This window comes from Schistocerca serialis, chromosome 8 (genome assembly GCF_023864345.2).
Source record: "Schistocerca serialis cubense isolate TAMUIC-IGC-003099 chromosome 8, iqSchSeri2.2, whole genome shotgun sequence".
NCBI classification, from domain to species: domain Eukaryota; kingdom Metazoa; phylum Arthropoda; class Insecta; order Orthoptera; family Acrididae; genus Schistocerca; species Schistocerca serialis.
In genome coordinates, this window is record NC_064645.1 from 541,660,399 (window position 1) to 541,683,594 (window position 23,196).

Sequence of the window (23,196 nt, forward strand, 5' to 3'; positions counted from 1 at the left end):
ATCACTAACTAGGGCGCTGTCGACGGGACGTTATACTCTGATTCAGTCCTTCCTTCCTTAGTACATTCGATTGTTGCCTGTCTAAGATGAAAACTGAAGTCTGCTGAAAAAAGACCTCTTTATATTTGAGTTGCTCGCTCACAGTATCGATAATGTTAATCTCAAAGAAAAACGTATCACTGTGTACCAGAAGGAGGGGAAGTTTATTGGTCCGATTGATGGGGTTTTCTACATTTAAATTAAATTATTCAAATTTATTGTGATTCTAAATCAATAAATCGTTATGATAAGCTATGTCAGAGATCTCTATTTTCTTGTGAGGTTTTTTCATGATTGATCTCAATACAATACCACAGGAACCCACGGAACAACCTGACACATCGACTCTATGCAAAATCAACTCAGGATTATCAAATTTTCGTATAATAGATGAAGTATTTAATCGACATCTTAGTTCATGCTTGCGTTACGATAATACTTTAACCTACACAAATCTAGAATAACTTCAACAGAATAACTGGCAGAGTTAAAATCACAAAATAATAAGTCGGTATCCACCGAAATGATTAGCCATCTCCACAGTCAAATGACAGTCGGACGCACATGATATAAACGTCAGGAAGTTAGTTGTTCTGATAACGAAAAGATAACTTCCAAAAACGAGCATTGGCCTGTGATTACGTCTTTCTATGAGAGACCCGTTCTCCAAGTAGGGCTGGACTAGTAACTTTCGCAGGAGAGCTGGTATGAATTTCGAATGACGGAAAGAGGGAAGACGTACGTGCATAGCTGAAGTTGTGAAATTAGTTTGTGTGACTTGCCAAGGTAGCTCAAGTGGTACCCGTTTTCCATATTAAATACATCAGTCTAAGCTCAATTGTGAGCTACACTACAACCTCTCAGGAGGTTTAATGATTGACATTCAATAAATTTTACTTTGACATGTTCTGAGTTAATTGAGCATTTCTGCATCAGTAAAATACTTTAGTATATTCTTCTTGTATTTTACTTTGCGATGCTCTTGCTATGCAAAAGCTTCAAATAGGTAGTATCCTCGACAGGTAGTCATCACCCTCCACAAACCATTCATTTCTACGTAAAGAAACAATTAACAACCTGTTTCAGTTTTGAAATGGACGTTCAACAACTTCTTTTTGCCCAGCAAAAAATTAAGGAAACAATGACTACATGATTAATCGTACCAGAAAACGACAGCGATGAGTATTAAGAAAAAATACTGAGAAATTAACTATCGTTAACAGTTGCAAATATATTCAAAATCACTACATGTATGTTAGAGCACAAGTATATTACTTTCTCCAGTCTCATTTGTTATGTTGATGTACTGCCCCTCCAACTCAGAAAATTCAGATGAATGCCATGAATTATCAAAGTCCTTAACTACATTTTATAAGATTTAAAACGTCCGCAACTTGGCTTCCAGCATAGCTGAATTGTGGTCGAATCACGTGAATTGTTAACTACCACTAAACGTCGATGTTCCTCGCGATACCTGGTGCTGACTGATCTGAATCAGACATGGAACAGGAGAACGACTGTCCCTCTGTGCACCTAGGGATGGTGAGACTTTCCAACCTGCAACTGCTGCTGGGTGCAACAGATGGTGCCACAAATTGTTTAAAGCTAGTTTAATACTACCCCTTACGTGCTTTCCCAAGATCTTTGGAAGAGATACAGCAAGGTGGCTATAAAGCAACTGAGTAGATGGAAAACATGAACCATATCTTCGATTACTGTTTCTTTATAACGTAATTGATTGTAATTGCTAATATAGAGGCACACAGAATAAGGTGGCCGCTACATGCACAGCCGGCATGGCAAGCATTGTGGGGGCAGTAGTGGTGGGCGTTACAGGCAGACGCTGTTGGGGAGGTGATAGCTAGCTGGAGGGGAAATGCCATTCTAAACTAAAGCCTACACTGACATTTTTTGTAAATGTTAATTGGAGCCGTTCTGCGTCCACACCTTCATGGTGACCATTTAAAAAGATCTGTCGAATATGCTTTTGTTAACCTGTGTAAAATGTATTCCTCTGAAAAAGGCAGAGATTTATTCATGCCTGGCCCCTTAACTAAATGTAACTTTCAGAGAAGTGCCATGAGTAGCGAATTTTGAATAAAACTTAGATTTTTTTTTTTGCCAAATTAAAATTTGCTTTTTTTGGCAAATCACAGCGGAGTTTACATTGCGTTGCCTCACTAATATTATGAGCAGACGTAATTTCGGGGAAGCCGTAAAACAGTGGTTTATTAAGATTACTGTGTGAGAAACTTAGGAACAGTAAGGTCAGTGGTTGTGATAAAACAGATCTCTGGAACAAAAATAAACGTGTGATGTCTTCACTTATTTTGTTCAAGAACACATAGCACTTCTCGTTTCACCAGCTATCAAAGGCTCTTAAAAATCCCAGTCTTTCACTGAAAAAAAAATCTGTACTTATTGCAATAACGAAGTTTTGCACGATAACCGTGTGGCAAACTTTACTACTGGCCATTAAATTTGCTACACCAAGAAGGAATGCAGACGATAAACGGATATTCATTGGACAAATATATTATACTAGAACTGACATGTGATTACATTTTCACGCAATTTGGGTGCATAGATCCCGAGAAATCAGTACCCAGAACAACCACATCTGGCCGTAATAACGGCCTTGATACGCCTGGGCATTGAGTCAAACAGAGCTTGGATGGCGTGTACAGGTACAGCTGCCCATGCAGCTTCAACACGATACCACAGTTCATCCAGAGTAGTGACTGGCACATTGTGACGAGCCAGTTGCTTGGCAACCATTGACCAGACGCTTTCAATTGGTGAGAGATCTGGAGAATGTGCTGGCCAGGGCAGCAGTCCAACATTTTCTGTATCCAGAAATGCCCGTACAGGACCTGCAACATGCGGTCGTGAATTATCCTGTGGAAATGTAGTGTTTCGCGAGGATCGAATGAAGGGTAGAGCCACGGGTCGTAACACCTCTGAAATGTAACGTCCACTGTTCGAAGTGCCATCAATGCGAACAAGAGGTGACCGAGACGTGTAACCAATGGCACCCCATACCATCACGCCGGGGGATACGCCAGTATGGCGATGACGAATACACGCTTCCAATGTGCGTTCACCGCGATGTCGCTAAACACGTCTGCGGCCATCAAGATGCTGTAAACAGACCTGGATTCATTCCAAAAAATGACGTTTTTCCATTCGTGCACCCAGGTTCGTCGTTGAGTACACCATCGCAGGCTGTCCTGTCTGTGATTCAGCGTCAAGGGTAACCGCAGCCATGGTCTCCGAGCTTATAGTCCATGCTGCTGCAAACTTCGTCAAACTGTTCGTGCAGATGGTTGTTGTCTTGCAAACGTCGCCATCTGTTGACTCAGGGATCGAGACGTGGCTGCGCAATCCGTTACAGTCATGCAGATAAGATGCCTGTCATCTCGACTTCTAGTGATACGAGGCCGTTGGGATCCAGCACGGCGTTCCGTATTACCCTCCTGAACCCACCGATACCATATTCTGCTAACAGTCATTGGATCTCGACCAACGCGAGCAGCAATGTCGCGATGCGATAAACCGCAATCGCGATAGGCTACAATCCGACCTTTATCAACGTCGGAAACGTGATGGTACGCATTTCTCCTTCTCACACAAGGCATCACAACAGAGTTCCACCAGGTAACGCCGGTCAACTGCTGTTTGTGTATGAGAAATCGATCGGAAACTTTCCTCATGTCAGCACGTTGTAGGTGTCGCAACCGCGCCAACCTTGTGTGAATGCTCTGAAAAGCTAATCATTTGCGTATCACAGCATCTTCTTCCTGTCGGTTAAATTTCGCGTCTGTAGCACGCCATCTTCGTGGTGTAGTAATTTTAATGACCAGTAGTGTACTCTCTTCTTTGAGTGCTCTGCAAAACTCTCATTTCGATACTGCAACCCGTTTCAGATATACCTGGAATGCTGTGGATATTTCACTCTGGCTTTATCGCTGGATCGTAAATATTTGCTACACTATTTCAGTTTTCTCTAGATTGGTCACAGAGAGAGGCCTCCACTCAAGTCTGATGAAAACGTCAATATGTTAGCTAAACTTCACGTGCGCCACCATATTACGTAATATGCACCAAACACAAAATGATAGCGATCTATATTTTTCACTGCAAACATTTTTGAGTTTCTCACAGTGTCTTACTTCCGAGCAAATCTCACAACAGCTATGACTCTTAACGAAGTGACGAACACATCATCATGAAGCTGACATATAAAGCGACAAGAGACTCAAAAACTAATTTTTTTACCGAATAACTTCTGTAAAATAGTTTGAAAAATGTTGCGTTACATGGTTCTCGATTCTGCCGTCACCGACTGGTCGAAAGGGGTTGGGCAATGTCGGCCTTCTCTTCCGAACAAACGAGTGAACTCGCCCAGAACTTTGGACGGCAATTGATCACTGCGCATCAGGCACCGGGTTCTCTTCGGACTCTACTTGTGATTGCCTAAAAGTACCTAACGCTAAACAAAATATCATTTTTTGTCATATAAATAAGAAGTAAATTCTGTCTTTTGAAACTGAGTACTTTATTGGTGTGTACCAAACAAGTCTCATCTATTTGTGCTAGACAAATTCAGTTGTGTATATACAGGGTGGTCGGAAAATGTCTGAAACGCTCGTAGGGGTGCTGCAGGGCAGGTTGCGCCGTGACATAAAATGTTTAGAAAAAATTCGATACGTTGCACCATTTCCGAGTTATTAAGCACTGAATGTAGCCAATCGGGGCATCGCGCGCTCACACTCAAGCGGCCTGCCAGGGGCCGTGTTGCCCAACGAGTGCTTTGTCTCGTTAGCAGAAACTTGAATTCGCGCGCGCAACGACCTTCTTGGCTAACATCAATGCTAAATAACTCGGAAATGGCGCAACGTATCGCATTTTTTTCTTAACATTCATGTCTCAGTACAATCTGCCTTACAACATCACGACAAGCGTTTCAGACATTTTGTGACCACCCTGTATAAAAGAAAATTATTGAATTTTATACTGATAAGCTATCTGCAGTGCTTCTGGCATTTCATTTAACTACTCGTTTCTATTTAAAATTATTTAACTGTGTGACACCTGAATTGGAAGAACCGGGTACTAAAGAAATTTTCACTACACACATCTGGCATGCGCTGAAGTGTATGAAAAGGACATAAAAACATATTAAATGTAAAAGAACCTCATAAAAATAGGATTGTAAATGGTTACATATTTAAATGAGCCTTCGAGGACCGCTACAAATCTGGTATTGAAATAAGAATTATTAAATAATTTTCTTGTGTATTGTAGACCACTGAAGATGCCTCTCCCCAATAAGCGAAACGTGTTTGGTGCACACAAATAAAATATTTATATACAAAAACCGAATTTTTTCTTATTTATATGAAGGTTGATAACCGAAATAGCAACTGATGCAAAATAACTCCAAATATTAACATTTATAATCAATCTTCAGAACTAAGAGGTTCTTGACGTCTGTGTGAATAATTCGTGCACGTCCTTCATGAATTTATAACAGGCGTTATTCCACCTCCACTGGACGTTGGACAAAGATTTATAACGACATATCACCTTTAAACTGTTCACAGTAAAAACATCTCAAAGACACACCCATCCTTTCAGAACTGTAAAGTACACTGCAAGAAGCAGGTTGAGGGACTTTTATTTGCCTTACCTCCAGCCTCCTCCCCGCCGTCTCCGTCCCCGCGATGCCTCTCCTTGCCGATGCTCTCGGTGTCGTTGATGAGGTCCGGGTTAGCCTCCAGCGCGTATGACCTCATGGAGTGGGGGCTGCCAGCGAGGCAGGGGTTGGCCGCTCCGCCGCTACCACCTCCGGCTGCCGCCAGCGACATCATGACGTCGTGTTGCAGCGGCGGCAGGGCGTGCGACCGTCCGTCCGCCCCCGCCCCCATCAGCAGCGCGCCGTTGGCCTTGGCCGGGGGCGGCACCACCCCCGCTGTTCCCTCAGGGGCGCGCGCGCCGCCCAGGCCCCCGGCGCCGCCCAGCCTCGTGATGGGGTTGAGAGGGGCGCCCTTACCTTGCTGTAGGGCAACCACCTTGCTGCGCTCCTTCTTCCGGCGGCGCATGCGCCTCCGTCGGCAACGTACCGCGCACGCCACCACGCCGATCAGCAAGAAGAGCACTATTACTGATATGGAGCACGCTATCGTTATTACGTACTCGTAAGGGAACGGCGGCGGCCCGACAATGGGTTCCTCCCTCACGATTATACGTATAGTGTAGTTGGAATGGCTCTTCCCAGCTGGATTCTCAGCCACACAGACAAAAGTGCCGTTGTCTTCTGTGTTGGTATTGAAGATGAACAGCTCACTCTTCTTTTCTTCTGAACCTTCCTCTACGAAGTAGTACAGGTGAACACCAGGAGCCACTAGTGAATCGTTCTGAAGTATCCTCCCTTGAAACCACCACGACACTCGAGCCTCTGGTATCGCAGACACCCTACACAAGAGTGAAACGTTCTTACCCTCAGCAATCTCAAGATACAGGGTCGTGGGGGAGACATCTGGGAGACAAGCGAGATCGTTCAAGTCCAGTGTCTTTATGAGCTCCCCTTTCAGCCGCCCAGGTGATGTACATTTGGGCTCTTCTGTATGTGGAACCTTATACGTCACCAGCCACGCCCTCAGGTCAGTTAGTCTGCAGTCACACTGCCAAGGATTCTGGTGCAGATAAATCTCGTGAAGGGTACTCGGGAGAGTGTCGGTACCCCTGATGTTGTTGAGACGGTTCCCATCCAACTTGAGCCACTCCAGATTATCTAGACCGGAAAAAGCTCCAGGTTCCACAGTTTCAATTTCACAGTCAGACAATTCTAACGTCGTCAGAAACGGCAAGGATTTGAAAGCGCCCGCTTCCAAAGATCGGATGGGGTTCCCATTCATGATGAGCCTCATGAGCGAAGGATAGTCACTGAAGGTTGCTGTGGGCACGTAGCGCAGCTGGTTCTGAGACAGGTCCAGCTCCACCAGATTGGTCAGTCCTTTGAAGGCGCGGTCGTCTATCTGAACGATGCGGCAACGGGCCAGGTAGATGCGCTGCAGGTTGATAATGCCCATCCTCTGGAAGCGTTCCCTGGGAAGCGACTGCAGGTTGTTCCCTGAGAACTCCAGCACCTGCGTACCTGGGTCTATTCCGTCTGGGATGGTGATGAGACCTTCGCCGATGCACTCCACGGTCTGTTTGCCGCCCTTCCACATGCACTTGCACGCGGACGGGCAGGCGGCGGCCAAGTGGTGTTCCAGGGAGATCAACAGCACGAAAACGGCGAGCAGCAGCAGAGGCAGCGGGGGCGGCGGAGGCGGCGGCGGCGGCGGCGATGGCCGCAGCATGGCGGCTCCACGAGCCGGCTCACCTTTCCACGGACGGGCCTCTCATGGCCGCCGCATGCGGCGGAGTGTCAGTGGGATTCCTCAACTCACGGTGTCTTCAGAACTCAAACGAGAGCCACTTCAGATGATCCACTGACGTCTATGGTGCTTTCAACTGCCATTTTCGTGAGCAGTCCACAGGGACCACATCACGACGAATGTTACATTCTTTCTGGTACCAGTGGATACAAAGCTTCCAAAACTACAGTCCGTCAATACATAAGAACCTGAGATACCGTGAGGGCCCAGGAGGAGGAGGGACACTTATTGCTGCACAACATCGTCATAACTTCGAAAGGCTGCTGTCTCAGATGAATTCACAGGATGATGTCTTGCAACAGTTCGCAGATGACGTTGTTGTGATGTCCTTTTCTTTTGCAGCATTATTTCTACCTTTCTACACCAAGAACACAGCTCTCCACAACTAGTTCCGCTCACACACTGTCGTATCGAAATAAGCCACTCGACCCACCTTATAAATCCACTTTTCGGGGAAAAGATGGAAAAGCTTCAGAGATTACATTGCTCCAGGCACCTGCGAACAAAAAAAAAAAAAAAAAAAGAAAAAGAAATTATTGAAATTAGCAACTTCTCAGCAAAACTACACAACACATAGTAAATAGTATACACGTAATATGACAATAGTTACTATGTAAACAGTTAAATTTATATTAAACGGTATAAAAGCAATTTTTTGATTCTTATTGGATCCGAGAAATATAAAATGAACTCAAAATCAGCTTGAATCTTACAAGAACTCTGAAATATTTTGCGCTGATGTTCGTCCAAGCCAAGATGACAGGAAAATTTCGACACACAAATTCCCCCCCATGTAATGTGCGGAGAGTCTAGACCCATCGAGATGTCAAGCGATCTGCTCTCTTATGATTTCTCTACTTCATTGATGGATAGTGTATTTTCGGATGTTCAGCAATGTTCCTGACTCCTCTCATCTGTATAGCGTTTCGACGACCGACCCATCCGCCTTCCCCACGTGATACGAGCTGTGTTATCTTACGCGTACTGACTGCCTGGACTCTAGCCATACTGTACTATTATTGGCGTAGCGCCATTATCTACGGCCGAGTTCTGTTTCTAGCGCCCGCTACGCTCTTAGTGGTGCTCATTTGTTTCTCGGAGCCCTCGAAATGCATTTGATCCCATGCTTTCGTCAACATAGATTCTTTGATGTAATGTTAAATACGCTCTAGATGTTCAAAAGTGGGGCATGCTTTTTGTGGCGTAGACTATGACAACAACCGAACAAAGGTAACTAGGAACTGCAGTGACACACTCGATTGAAACAAACAGCAAATCGGCAATCATCGAGCACTGCCTCAAACTAAATCATGAAACGAAACACGACGAATCAAGGACCCTGGTGCAAAAGTAGAATTTGCTTGACAGCGTAATTAAGCGTTCTATTGAACTGAAGAACTTCTAAAATCTAAAGTACCGGTATTCAGATTTTAATTTAAACAACACTTTCGTCTGGTGCAGTGACTCAGCAGAGTTGTAAAACAATGTGTTAAAGAAACTTTCATTAAATAACAGTGCGAGCTCCGAAAAACAAATGAGCGTAAAGGTTGTAGCGGTCGGCGAGAATCGAGCGTATGCATAAAAAGCGTAACGACAACGACAGAATCTACATCGAACATTACTTACTGGATACTAGCTTCCGAAAGAAGACGTACGCGACAGAGAACTGCCAGAGGCTTCAGGATATGACAAAACACTGCTGTCTGCCACAGAGACGCATGAAATGCACAGGCCCTGACATGACAAACCGGGGCAAATTACATCAACAGAACAACGTGCATGTATGCTTTGTAGGAATAAAAGCCGTCCTGACGCCCGCTGTGGCCGAGCGATTCTAGGCGCTTCAGTCCGGAACCGCGCGACTGTTAGGTCTCAGGTTCGAATCCTGCCTCGGGCATGGATGTGTGTGTTGTCCTTAGGTTAGTTGGGTTTAAGTAGTTCTAAGTTATAGTGGACTAATGACGTTAGATATTAAGTCCCATAGTGCTCAGAGCCATTTGACAAGCTGTCCTGCCAACTGGAGAGTGTACCCAGAGTACCAAAGGCGTTATAACCTTACACCACCACCACAAAATTTCGACGCAAGACTGCAGCACGTAGCCACTTAATTAAACCCCAATGACCGACTATAACTGAAGACAGTCGAGACCAACATTCAACACAAAGACAGAATGCACACACTTACGCACATGCCACAGCCACACAATCGACAAACGAGTACGGAATTAATAATGACACTTCCATTGGTAGCTCATTGAGACAGAGGAAGACACTTATAGTCACAAGAATAACACCTGACACGACTGGAAAGATCAAGAGTACAGCGGACAAAATTTGATCAGCCATGGACACAATGAGCAAATTTATGGCCCTCTGCGACGAAATAATGTTTCTATTTGACAAGATACTTTCCCAAATCCCGGGAAAGGAGCTATGTGACGAGCCACTGAACAATGTCGTCTATGAATCCCTGGGGTCGATTCAGCCTGCCCTTCAAGATCAGTTAACAGATAAAAAAACCTTTAAGATATATTTATTGCGACTCAATTGACGTAAGTCGGATGAACGATGGGCACGTCTGTGTAGCCACAGCAGGGAAAGTTTGCGACAGATATGAAAGAAAGATAAACGTGGTAGAGAAAAAAGTAGTATGATTGAGACACATCCTTAAATATAAAACATTACACACAAATAAAAATGTGCAACAAACAAGTGAAATCCACAGATTTCTAGAAACACAATGCACAAATTACAAAATTGCAGATTCCACAATTAATGTAGAAAAGAATTAAGTAAAATAGTAGATAAAAAGAGTATGAAGTGTTATTTATTCTGTCACAAACTAAACACGAAAAAATACACGTTCCAAGGTTTACCGACGAATGTGAGACGCTTTTCATAATCGTTTACTGTAAAATAAATTTATTGAGCCATAAAATGTATATCATTATAATACGATACAGCTCTCTTCCTCTGTCACCCTCTCTATCTGTCTCTCTCTCTCTCTCTCTCTCTCTCTCTCTCTCTCCCTCTCTCTCTCTCTCTGTCTCGCACATACACATACACACACACACACACGCGCGCGCGCGCGCGCGCACAATATATCACTTGGAATTATTCCTAATGTCGATAGCATTTCTGTTGAATTATTCCCAAAGAAATAGAACAATATGGTTCCAGAGACCTCCTCAAGTCTCAACATCTTCATGATACACCATGCAAGTGGAAGCGACGAATGTCACATCATAGATATTTCACACTTCAAGAGGTCTCTGGAACGATATAGTTTCATCTAATTTGAGCCCCTACGTCTGAGCAGCAATCCCCCACTTCCTTCGACGTTGAAGTGTTACTGCAATGTAGCTGAAGAGCCTCTCCGTTGCTATTCGAGTTCAGGGGGAAAACAGAGTGGGCTGAGGCGTGAATGGGAATCTGGATGGAGGGGCGAGGTGCGCTAGGCCAGACCGTGACGTTGTTTAGAGCTACTGCCCAGGGTGGCATAGTGGTTAGTGGCTAGTACACCAGCCTATGAGCAGGAGACGTTGATTCGAATCCCGACTTTGGTACAGATTTTCATTCGTCACTTCAGTCTGCATATATACATCACACTCCTTAATGTTTATGCAAAGGCTTACGAAATATGCTGCTGTGATCTACTGTTTGACTACCTAGACGACGCAGGCTTTCGTACACCCCTATATTGGCAACCAGAGCACGGTTATTCCAAGCAGTAAACAAAACAGCGTTCGTGCTGAACTCTATTCGCGTGCCACCCCAAGAACAAAGAACATGGCTTGTTAACGTGATGGAGAGTGCTTGCGTCAGTCGCCAGCGATTTGCCTTCGGTGATACGTTTGCCGCTTTGCTGCTCTGCCAATTACGTCGTCCGATTTAACGATTTCTAATCGCTACCGCCGTTTCCAATTATCGGCGTCGCCTGGATTCGCAGGTGCCTTATTATTCGATATCCGAAATCCGATTACAGCAATATTCATTACATAGGAACGGTCGCACTTAGCAGGGCCGCGACGGGCCGCTCTGATTTGAGGCAATGCACGGGCCAGCGGATTTTCCTAACGACCACCTGGCATCACTTTTACTGCAGAGTCGGTACGAGCATACTTTCCTTTGCTACGATCGGCTACACCATTTGTGGATGGCGCTCCTGAGAATATTTTTAAATAAAACAGTCGATTGAAAATATTTACAGTTTATATTATTCCTTGTTAATATTCACTTACACTGAAATATTTTTTTAGGGGACCCTCGCGCGCTCAGTATTTACTGCACAATGTGTTGAAGGGTATTTTGTTGAAAATACTATCACTCGCTCAATATACACTGACGGAAGAAATATCAAAACAACAAGAAGATGTTGGGCGACATAAACGAAGGTTGGTAAGCGTGTTTCTAGTGAGAACGTAAATAAGGTTTGTTTTAAATACGCGCAGTAACGATTGTCAGTTAGTAACCAAGAGTGGACGTGGTGACGCGATGTTAGCCAAGAATGCCTTTAAGGTGACAAAGATCTCGTGTTTCTTGTCTTGCGCAAGGCGTTCGATACAGTTCCCCACAGTCGTTTCATGATCAAAGTAAGAACATATGGACGATCAGGCCAACTGTGTGATTGGATTGAAGTGTTCCTAGATAACAGAACGCAGCATGCCATTCTCAATGGAGAGAAGTCTTCCAAAGTAACTGTGATTTCAGGTGTGCCGCAGGGGAGTGTCGTTGGATCGTTGCTATTCACAATATACATAAATCACCTTGTGGTTAATATCGGAAGTTCACTGAGGCTTTTTGCGGATGATGCTGCAGTATATCGAGAGGTTGTAACAATGGAAAATTGTACTGAAATGCAGGGGGATCTGCAACGAACTGACGCATGGTGCAGGGAACGGCAACTGAATCTCAATGTAGACAAGTGTGATGTGCTGCGAATACATAGAAAGAAGGATCCTTTATCATTTAGCTTCAATATATCAGGTCAGCAACGGGAAGCAGTTAATTCCATAAATTATCTGGGAGTAGGCATTAGGAGTGTTTGAAAATGGAATGGTCATATAAAGTTGATCGTCGGTAAAGCAGGTGCCAGACAGATTCATTGGAAGAATCCTAAGGAAATGCAATCCGAAAACAAGGGAAGTATGTTACAAAAAAATGGTTCAAATGGCTCTGAGCACTATGGGACTTAACATCTGAGGTCATCAGTCCCCTAGAACTTAGAACTACTTAAACCTAACTAACCTAAGGACATCACACACATCCATGCCCGAGGCAGGATTCGAACCTGCGAGCGTAGCAGTCGCGCGGTTGCGGACTACAGCGCCTAGAACCGAATGGCCACCGCGGGCGGCTAAGTATGTTACAGTACACTTGTTCGCCCACTGCTTGAATATTGCTCACCAGTGTGGGATCCGTACCAGATAGGGTTGATAGAACAGATAGAGAAGATCCAACGGGTAACAGCGCCCTTCGTTGCAGGATCATTTAGTAATCGCGAAAGCGTTGCGGAGGTGGCAGATAAACTCCAGTGGAAGACTCTGCAGGAGAGACGCTCAGTAGCTCGGTACGGGCTTTTCTTGAAGTTTTGAGAACATACCTTCACCGAGGAGTCAAGCAGTATATTGCTCTACTACGTATATCTCGCGAAGAGACCATTAGGATAAAATCAGAGAGATTAGAGCCCACACAGAGGCATACCGACAATCCTTCTTTTCACGAACAATACGAGACCGGAATAGAAAGGAGAACCGATAGAGGTACTCAAAGTTCCCTCCGCCACACACTGTCAGGTGGCTTGCGGAGTATGGATATAGATGTAGATATAGAAGTCGGCATTATCAACACCCCACTGAGTTTGAACGATGTCGTGTAATCCGAGGAGCTGGATGTTCCTGCTGGTATATTGCAGAAAATCTTGGTAGGAATGTAAACATTGTACAGGACTGCTGGCAGCTGCGGTCACGAGAATGTACGGCCTTAAGAAGACGAGGCAAAGGACGGCCACGTGGCACTGCTCAGAGGGGAGACAATAGTGTTCGGCGTTTCGCTGCGGCGCATTGTACTGCATCTGCGGCAGTAATTTAGCAGTAGTTGGCACCACAGTGACACAAGGCACTGCTACAAATCGGTTACTTCGAGGACAGCCCCAAGCCAGAAGCCCCGTAGGGTGCACTGCACTGACTGCAAACCACCGGAATTTGTGAATTCAGTGGTGTCAAGTGAGAGCTAGTTGTAGGGCAAGGTGGAGGTATGCTGAGTTTTCTGATAAAAGCCATGTTGGTTAAAAGGAGGCCGATCGAGGAGGAGCTGCAACCAACCTGCGTGCTAGTCACACTGGACCAAAACCCGGAGCCATACTCTGGACTGTGATTTCCTGTGACAGCAGGAGCGCTCTCGTGGTTATCCGAGCATCCTGGCTACAAATTTGTACGTCAGTCTAGTGAGTCGACCTGCCGTGCTGCCATTCATGGACAACATTCCAAGGGCTGCTTTCCAAAAGGATAGTGCTCGTCCCAAATATTGTGGTTTTAACCCAACATGCTCTACAGTGTTTCGACATGTTCCCTTGGCCTGGACGATCCGAAGATCTGTCTCTAATCGAAAACATATGGGACATTCTAGGACGACGACTCCAGCGACATCCGCAAACAGCATTAACCGTCCCTGTATTCACCGACCTAGTGGAACAGCCACGGAACTCCATCTTACAAACTGACACCAACACCGTCTATGCATGTTTGCACGCTTGCTTTCAACTTCTGGTGGTTGCACCGGTCATTCATGTACCTGCATTTCACATTTCCAGTAGTATGTCTCGTCCTTAGATTAACCTATGTTCTTGCAATGTTAACCAATCAAATATATTATCTAAACAAATATATTCGCGAAATTTCATTATTATTTATTCATTAATTATTTTTTGATGTTGCGATTTTGTGATTTTTCTCGTCAGTGTATTATATCGTGAGCGGGTAGTATTGCGCAATATACGTCATTTCATGCCATTATCGAGAGAAATTCAGTTTGTTTCGAACGATTTTCCGCAAAGAACCTAAAAAATGTAAGTGTGACTAGTTCAGGAAGCACTGTAGAGGATTTATATTAAACGACCATCCATTACTTAAAGAAATGAAATTTCTGACTATTTAGGAATAGCCAGATACCTCGTTGTCCACGGGAAGTTAAAGATCGTGATGTCATGACAGCAAGCGGTTTTTTTTTCCTTCTTTTCTTGTAGCAGTTCTATGAATTGATAAATAAAATCAGGTCATATGTTCAGTGTGCATACATGTTTGTATTTCCTTCTTACTACATTTGTTACACCACAGAAGTAAGGTCATTCAACCTCTCAATCCACGATCCGTAAATTACAGTTTTATTTGCTTTGGAACAGTTGTTACGGTAGAGTAGCACACAGAACATAGCACATATACACGTTAAATTGCACAGTTCGGTTAATTTGTAATTAATTGTTCTTGTGACTTACGAATATATGTGCAGTAGTGAATGAGTCCCAATCCGTACGAAATATTTATCGGAAGCTTTTCAGACTTATTTCCCACTTTTTGCTTTATCTGTGGTTCCGTTTTGTTGGGAAAAAATACCTCAATCGCGGAGCGCCGACGTGGTCGCAACAATGTTGTAAATGGCGCGTTCTGTGCATAAATGGTTCAAATGGCTCTGAGCACTATGGGACTCAACTGCTGTGGTCATAAGTCCCCTAGAACTTAGAACTACTTAAACCTAACTAACCTAAGGACAGCACACAACACCTAGCCATCACGAGGCAGAGAAAATCCCTGACCCCGCCGGGAATCGAACCCGGGAACCCGGGCGTGGGAAGCGAGAACGCTACCGCACGGCCACGAGATGCGGGCTGCGCATAAATACTGCGCAATAATATTGTGCCGTTGTTAGCCTCACATTTTTACGCAATATATTCACACAATATCATTGCGCAATAGATGATGAGAATCTGAGAGCCCTTTATTCGTAGATGTGGATACGTAATAATTTTTTTGTCTCCCCTGTGTTAGTGCCCAAGATTTGTTCACCCAAGACGCTGTCTCCGTCCGTATAAACACATCTAATTTATAGAAAGTCTCTTTAAACACACAGTTGTGTGATTTTTTGTTAGAATCAGTCACTTCGTCATATTTCTAAGATATGATTCGAAACTGACTGCAACAGAAGTAAACTGATAAATAGAGTCTAGAAATTCTTAACAGTTTTTTGTCATAGCTGTTTAAAATTTGAAGTGTTTACCTATGAGTGACTATCAGGAGCGACCTAGAAGTGGAATGACCACATAAAACAAATATTAGGAAAAGCATATGCCAGACTATTATTCACTGGAAGAACCTTAAGAAAATGTAATTCATCCGTGAAAGCAATGACCTATAGCAATGACCTATATGGCCGATTCTTGAGTTTTGATAATGAATGTGGGAGCCTTACCAGGTAGGATGAACACAAGAGACAAGTGATATCAAACAAAGAGCGACGAGTTTCATCATGTGGTAATTTAGCCGGCGCGAGAGAATACGGAGATGCTCAACAAATTCCTGTGGCACACGCTACATGAGAGGCGTTGTGCAGCTCGGAGAGGTTTACTACTGAAATTCCTGGAGACTACGTCCAAGGAAGAGTTCTCCCACATACGTCTCGTTAAATGACCAAAACGAGAACGTCCGAGAAATTAGCGATAAAACGGATTTTACTCTATAATCTTTCTTCCCACGCGCCATTGGTGAATGAAACAGGAAGGAGAGGATCAGACAGCGCTACAAGAAGTACCTTCTGACAAACACCCTAAGGTGTCTTCTGAAGTATAAATTCTGACCTAGAGTTATTTATGTCTTGTTATTTCCTCATATTATCAAATCCATTAATTTTTAAATATAAAGCATGAATTTATAAATCGTATAAAACAGCAAATTATGTGCTGTGCGTAAAACAGAATTACTTTTATAACAGAATTAAATGTATTTGTGATCGCTAGTGTTTTAACAACTTCCTGACACGTTTCGGCCACTGTCAGTCTAAAAAAAATATGAAATAGAATTCGGGTTTTTAAACTCAGCGATACATAAAACACAATGTATTTATTTTCTGTTTACCCAGTCATGTTCCGACACCTATACGTCGTATTCTGAGGGTTTCGACTTATTTCTAAAACTGTATTTCTTGTGAAAATGGATTTCTAATCGTCAAGAAGATGGAGAGACACAATATCCCTAACAACTTTATTGGATATGCCATTCGTTCACTTAAAGACACAGAAATTTTCATGAAAGTTGGTAACAGCAGCATCGAACCAAAGAAGACGAGTACTGAATCACGTAAGGGTCAGTTCTCTCATCGATACTGTTTCATATTTACACCTTCAATATGCACACTGTTTTTGACATCAACATTAAGGTACAAAGGAACGGTGATGATTTGTGTATACCTGCAATAAGCGACAGCTGAGGAGAAGGACAGTGTAAAATGGACGCACCCTACTGGCTGGAAGACAAAGGACTAACAATTTCACGGACCACGTCTGCTGTGAGCGTCTACACCAGACATCGGAGGCAAGACGTCCTGTCTATGACGCTAGGAGCAAATGCTCTTCTGGTGAAACCAGTCTAGGAATATCTTAGGCTGCACACCGACAGTAAACTGCGATGGGTAGCACAGGTAAATCAAGTAGTAGCGAAATATGAGAAAAACATTAAGAGCATTGGCAGTCGTGCAATAGGGCGCGGACTATTAAACACACAATTACGTATATTTTGACCTAGTGCGGTCGCGTCTGGACTACGAAAGCATTTTCTGCGGATTGGCGAAGGTCGCGTTACTGCAAAAACTTAATACGATACAATAAATAAGTTTTGGTGCCGTGAAGTCAACCGCAACAAATGCAGTACTTCCGCGAACTAACTAACCACACCTGTAGTGAGGAGCAAGTATATAAGCATAAAATTCCTAACGAAGGGAGCTCATTTGCAGAGGACGGTTTGTTATCTTGCATTTTGTATAGGCATGCGTAATCAAATACAGAGATATGCATACAGACAGAATACGGCGCTGCGGTCGGCAACGCCTGAAAAAGACAAAAAGTGCCTGGCGCAGTTGTTAGATCGGTAACTGCTGTTACAAAGGCTGGTTATCAATTGTTAAGTGAGTTGGAACGTGGTGTTATAATCGGTGCACGAGCGATGGGATACAGCATCTCCGAGTTAGCGATGAAGTGGCTATTTTGCAGTACGACCATTTCACGAATGTACCGTGGATATCAGTAATCCGGTAAACCATCAAATCCCCGACATCGCTGCGGCCGGAAAAGATCCTGCAAGAACTGGACCAACGACGACTGAAGAGAATCGTTCTACGTGACAGAAGTGCAACTCTTCCGCAAATTGTTGCAGATTTCAATGATGGGCCATCAACAAGTGTCAGCTTGCGAACCATTCAACGAATCATCATCGATATGTGCTTTCGGAGCCGAAAGCCCTCTCGTGTATCCTTCATGAATGTACGGCACAAAGCTTTACGGCTAGTCTGGGCCCGTCAACACCGAAATAGGACTGTTAACGACTGGAAGCAAGTTGCCTGGTCGGACGAGTCTCGTTTCAAATTGTATAGAGTGGAATGACGTGTACGGGTATGGAAACAACCACATGAACCGTGGACCCAGCATGTCAGCAGGGAACTGTTCAGTCTGGTGAAGGCTCTGTAATGGTGTGGGTAATACGCAGTTGAAGTGATACTGGATCTCTGATACGTCTACATACGACTCCGACGGGTGACACGATTGGTAATTTTGCATTTCAACGGTCTTTGGCAATTCCAACAGGACAATGCATTATACCACACGTCCAGAATTGCTACAGAGTGGCCTCAGGTACGCTCTTCTGAGTTTAACCAATTCCGTTGGCCATCAGACTCCCCAAACATGAACATTAATGAGCATATCTGGAATGTCTTGCAAAGTGATGTTCAGAAGAGATCTCCATCCCCTCGTACTCTTACCGATTTATGGACTGCCCTTCAGGATTCATGGTGTCACTTACCTCCAGCACTACCTCAGGCATTAGTCGAGTCCATGCCACGTCGTTGTGCAACAATTCTGAGAGCTCGCTGGGGCCCTACACGGTATTAGGCAGGTGTAGCAGTTTCTTTGTCTCTTCGGTGTACTGTATGTTACATGTTTAATTATTGATCCTGTGAGAATTAGCCTGCAATTTATGGAGGCAGCACCAGACTTTCGAGTACCCATCTCCGTCCGGCGACTACTTGTTTTCGATCAATGTTACGTATGTATTGTCGTTGAAGTTGACGTGAGATTTAGTCTGCCATTTCAAATCACGCTTTGTGCGAGCTGCGAGCCAAAAATTCCACAGACGAGGATAATCCACAAAGACTCCTCAAATAACCAGGAGGAATACTTAAGCGCGAGCATGATTTAAGCAAAAGCAGCCAAGGGAGAAAAACTAAAATTACGGAAGAGCTTACGGCCATCTGTGAAATCCTTAAGTACTGCTATAAGATTTCGAAGGAAAACTTTGTTATCTTCTCGATCTCTAATCCAGCACTCACTCTCCTTAAGTATATCTATCGTGGGCATAAAAGCTACCCGTTAGCCGGCGATATGACAGCATACGTACGTTAACTGCAAAATAATGGCCACAGAATCTCCATGTATTGGATTAAAGAGTACAACAACGTACTGGGCACTGAGGCCATTGACACTCTTTCTAAGTAAGCAATGACCTCAAGAGACTATACATTCACTCTAGTGGAGGATCTGTTGTCGACTTACAGGAAGATGAATCTGACTGAGTGGTCCAAAGAATGGCATGCTTCCCAAGGAAATCGAGGGAAATACTATGACCAGGTAACACCAGTACAGCGTTGGTACTATCGACTTTAGCGTTTGCGAAAATTTACCACAACGCAGTTGAAGTTCAATCACTGTCGATCAGCACAGCACCTACACGGTATACGCACGATATCATCCACCTTGATGACGGCGGCGAAGTGAAAGTTACATTGTAGATACCATTTGCACGCGTCAGCCGGTAGGTTCTCACATAAAAATTGCAAGAAAAAAGTTACGAATATCGGTGCCAACATTACTGGCAACCACAGACATCGCAGTAGTCACTAACTATTGACACCAGGGACAACTCCTAAAGTATAATAGGAGCTGAAAGTTTGCGGGACAAAAGTTTCATGGGACAACGGGGACCATAATGTGACGTTGGTTATTTGTTGGTAGGTGGAGTCGCTTCAGAGATATGAAGGTCGACTTTGTTTTTTTAAAATGGGATGCTGAAGTTTGGTACTTATTTTCTGATTGCGGCTATCGAGTCGAATCCAATGATGTGTAACAGTAAAGTCTTTGAAGGTCAAAGAACGTCAAAAAAGTTGCATGAACGTCTATTTACAGAAGGCTGCCTTCTTCTTATGGTGGACTGAGTGGTATTCCTTATCACTGCCGCACTTATCGAAGCACATGCTCTGACAATTCTCTCTCGCATATCTTCAGGTGTAGTTGGAACGTCTATATAAACAATGTCTTTTAAGAATCCCCACAAGAGAAAATCCAGAGATGTCAAGTACGGCGAACGAGCCGGCTACGACACATCTCCTCAGCGTCCAATCCAACGATTTGGGAATTGTCTCTGCAACTCATTTCCAGCCATCAGCGGAAAATGTGCCGGACACCCATCGTGTTGATATCACATTCTGTTTCTTGTTGCTAAAGGTACTTCTTCCAATAACAGACCTAATGTTTCTTGCAGTAATGTGATGTAATTCCTACCAATTAGGTTTCCTTCGATGAATAGGGGCCTATAATTGTGTCCTACAGAATCCCACACCATATATTTCCCGAAAACGGTTTTTGGTGAGCAACATGCCGCAGCCAACATGGATTGTTGCCCAATAATGCATAGTATGCAAATTAACATTTCCATGGTTCGTGAACATAGCCTCGTCAGTAAATAAAATCAAATTAATAAATGTGTCAATGTAACATCCCTCTGAATCTGAAGTTGAGCCCATCGGCAGAATTCAGTACGACGCATACAATCCGTACCAGTTAATTCTTGGTGGAGGCTGATATGGTAAGGATGATATTTACGGCGATGCAGAACACGAACAACACTACTCTGGCTCATTCCAGATTCCCTTGGGATATGACACCAACTAACACAAAGTACCAATTCCCTTCTCCTCGTTAGTAACTTTCTTTTGCCGGATATGTTTCCGATGCGTTAAAGTTCCAGTTGTTCCCAGTTTATCATAAACATATTTAAATGAACGACGTGTAGGATGAGTACGTTGAGGACATCTTTCAGCGTTTAAGTCTCTACCTCCAATAAATTTCATTGGCGTTCTCCGTAAGTGAGAAGCATATCGACTTGTGCTTCGAATGAATATATCCTTTACACTTGCTTGATTCGACGATACTAGTCCTACCGTTCCTGTTAGTGTTGTACTGCCAAACTGTCGAATGGTGTTTACATGCTAATGGCACGTTAGATGGATACACCGTATTAGGCAAATATTTACTGTTTGCACGATATACAAGAGAGAATTATCAGAGCATTTGCGTCGATAAGTGCAGAAGTGCTATGGAATGCCACTCAATCCATGATAAAAGATTGCAGCACTGCATTTATACCAACCGTCATCACTTCGAACACCTTATCTAAATGGACGTTCATGCCACCTTTGTGGCCTTCGTTGACCTTCAAATGGCTCTGAGCACTATGGGACTTAACATCTATGGTCATCAGTCCCCTAGAACTTAGAACTACTTAAACCTAACTAACCTAAGGACATCACACAACACCCAGTCATCGTTGACCTTCAAAGGCCTTACTGTTACACATCATTGGATTCGTCTCGATAGCCGCTATCAGAAAATAAGTTCCAAACTATAGCATCCCATTTAAGAAAACAAAGTTCACCTTCATATCTCTGAAGCGATCCCACCTAGAAACAAAAAACCAAAGTCATGTTATGGCCCCTATTTTCCAATGCAACATTTGTCCCGCAAACTTTTCACCTACTATCATACTTTCGGAGTTATTCTTGGTAGCAGTAGTTAGTGACTCACCCTGTATAAAAAACTTGCTCCATTCTGTCGGAAGCGATTACAGAAATGTGTACTACCTGACGTGAACTAAACGACTTTGTGCAATCTCAGTATCTTATTTCAAGTTTGGTACCCATACGTGTTGTCATTATGACTTACTCACGTGAATGGCTGTATGGGGAAAACTCGAAGGCCAATAAAACAAATCAAAACAAAATAAACGCTATTTGGTTTCTTTGTCCGTAAGTTACAGACATTCTTTTTTTCGTTCATCATAACTTATACCTCTTATTCTTGTGGCCCTTTCTTCCTGTCCGCTTCTTTCAAAAATCATTACTATTGGGAATAGTGGTGGCAGCAGTAGTAGTAATAGTAGTAGCAGTAGTAGCAGAGTTGCCAGTAGTAGTAGTGCAGCAATTAATAGTATTACCACTTTTTTCGGTTTACATCGTAGTTTATCTCATCTATGTACTTATTTTCCAATCACTGTACATCTATATCTATATCTACATTCATACTCTGCAAGCCAACGGTTGGTGCGTGGCGGAGGGTACTTTTAAGTATCTCTATCGGTTCTCCCTTCTGTTCGAGTCTCGTATTATACGTGGAACGAAAGATTGTCGGTATACCCCTGTGTGGGCTTTAATCTCTCTGATTTTATCCTAATGGTCTCTTCGCGAGATATACATAGGAAGGAGCAATATACTGCTAGACTCCTCGGTGAAGGTATGTTCTCGAATCTTCAACAAAAGCCCGTACCGAGCTACTGAGCATCTCTCCTGCAGAGTCTCCCACTGGAGTTTATCATCCCCGTAACGCTTTCGCGATTACTAAACGTTCCTGTAACGAAGTGCGCTGCTCTCCGTTGGATCTTCTCTCTCTCTTCTGTCCACCCTATCTGGTACGGATCCCACACCAGTGAGCAGTATTCAAGTAGTGGGCGAACAAGCGTACTGTAACCTACTTTCTTTGGTTTAGGACTGCATTTCCTTAGGATTCTTCCAATGAATCTCAGTATGGCATCTGCTTTACCGACAATTAATTTTCTATCGTCATTCCATTTTAAATCACTCCTAATGCCTACTCCCAGATAATTTATGAAATTAACTGCTTCCAGTTGCTGACCTGCTATATTGTAGCTAAATGATAAATAATATTTCTTTCTATGTATTCGCAGCACATTACACTTATCTACATTGTGATTCAATTGCCATTCCCTGCACCATGCGTCTATTCGTTGCAGATCCCCCTGCATTTCAGTACAATTCTCCGTTGTTATAACCTCTCGATATACAACAGCATCATCCGCAAAAAGCATCAGTGGACTTCCGATGTTATCCACAAGGTCATTTATATATGTGTGAATAGCAACGGTCCTACGACACTGCCCTGCAGCACACCTGAAATCACTCTTACTTCGGAAGTCTTCTCTCCATTGAGAATGACATGCTGCGCTCTGTTATCTAGGAACTCTTCAATCCAATCACACAATTGGTCTTATAGTTCATGTGTTCTTACTTTGTTCATTTAACGACTGTGGGGAACTGTATCAACGCCTTGTGGAAGTCAAGAGACTATAGTTGTCACTATTCATTTAGCTGACATTGTATATAA

General features: G+C 43.6%; 1 protein-coding gene across 1 annotated transcript in view; it reads right to left on the reverse strand.

The window, feature by feature from the left end:
• The window catches only part of LOC126417110 (uncharacterized), a 64,559-nt gene that overhangs the window by 33,482 nt on the left and 7,881 nt on the right, over positions 1–23,196 (reverse strand). Inside the window, exon 2 of the mRNA XM_050085004.1 lies at positions 5,732–7,980. Coding sequence (XP_049940961.1) covers positions 5,732–7,406 — 1,675 coding nt within the window. The 5' untranslated portion in view covers positions 7,407–7,980. The remainder of the gene's footprint in view (positions 1–5,731; positions 7,981–23,196) is intronic.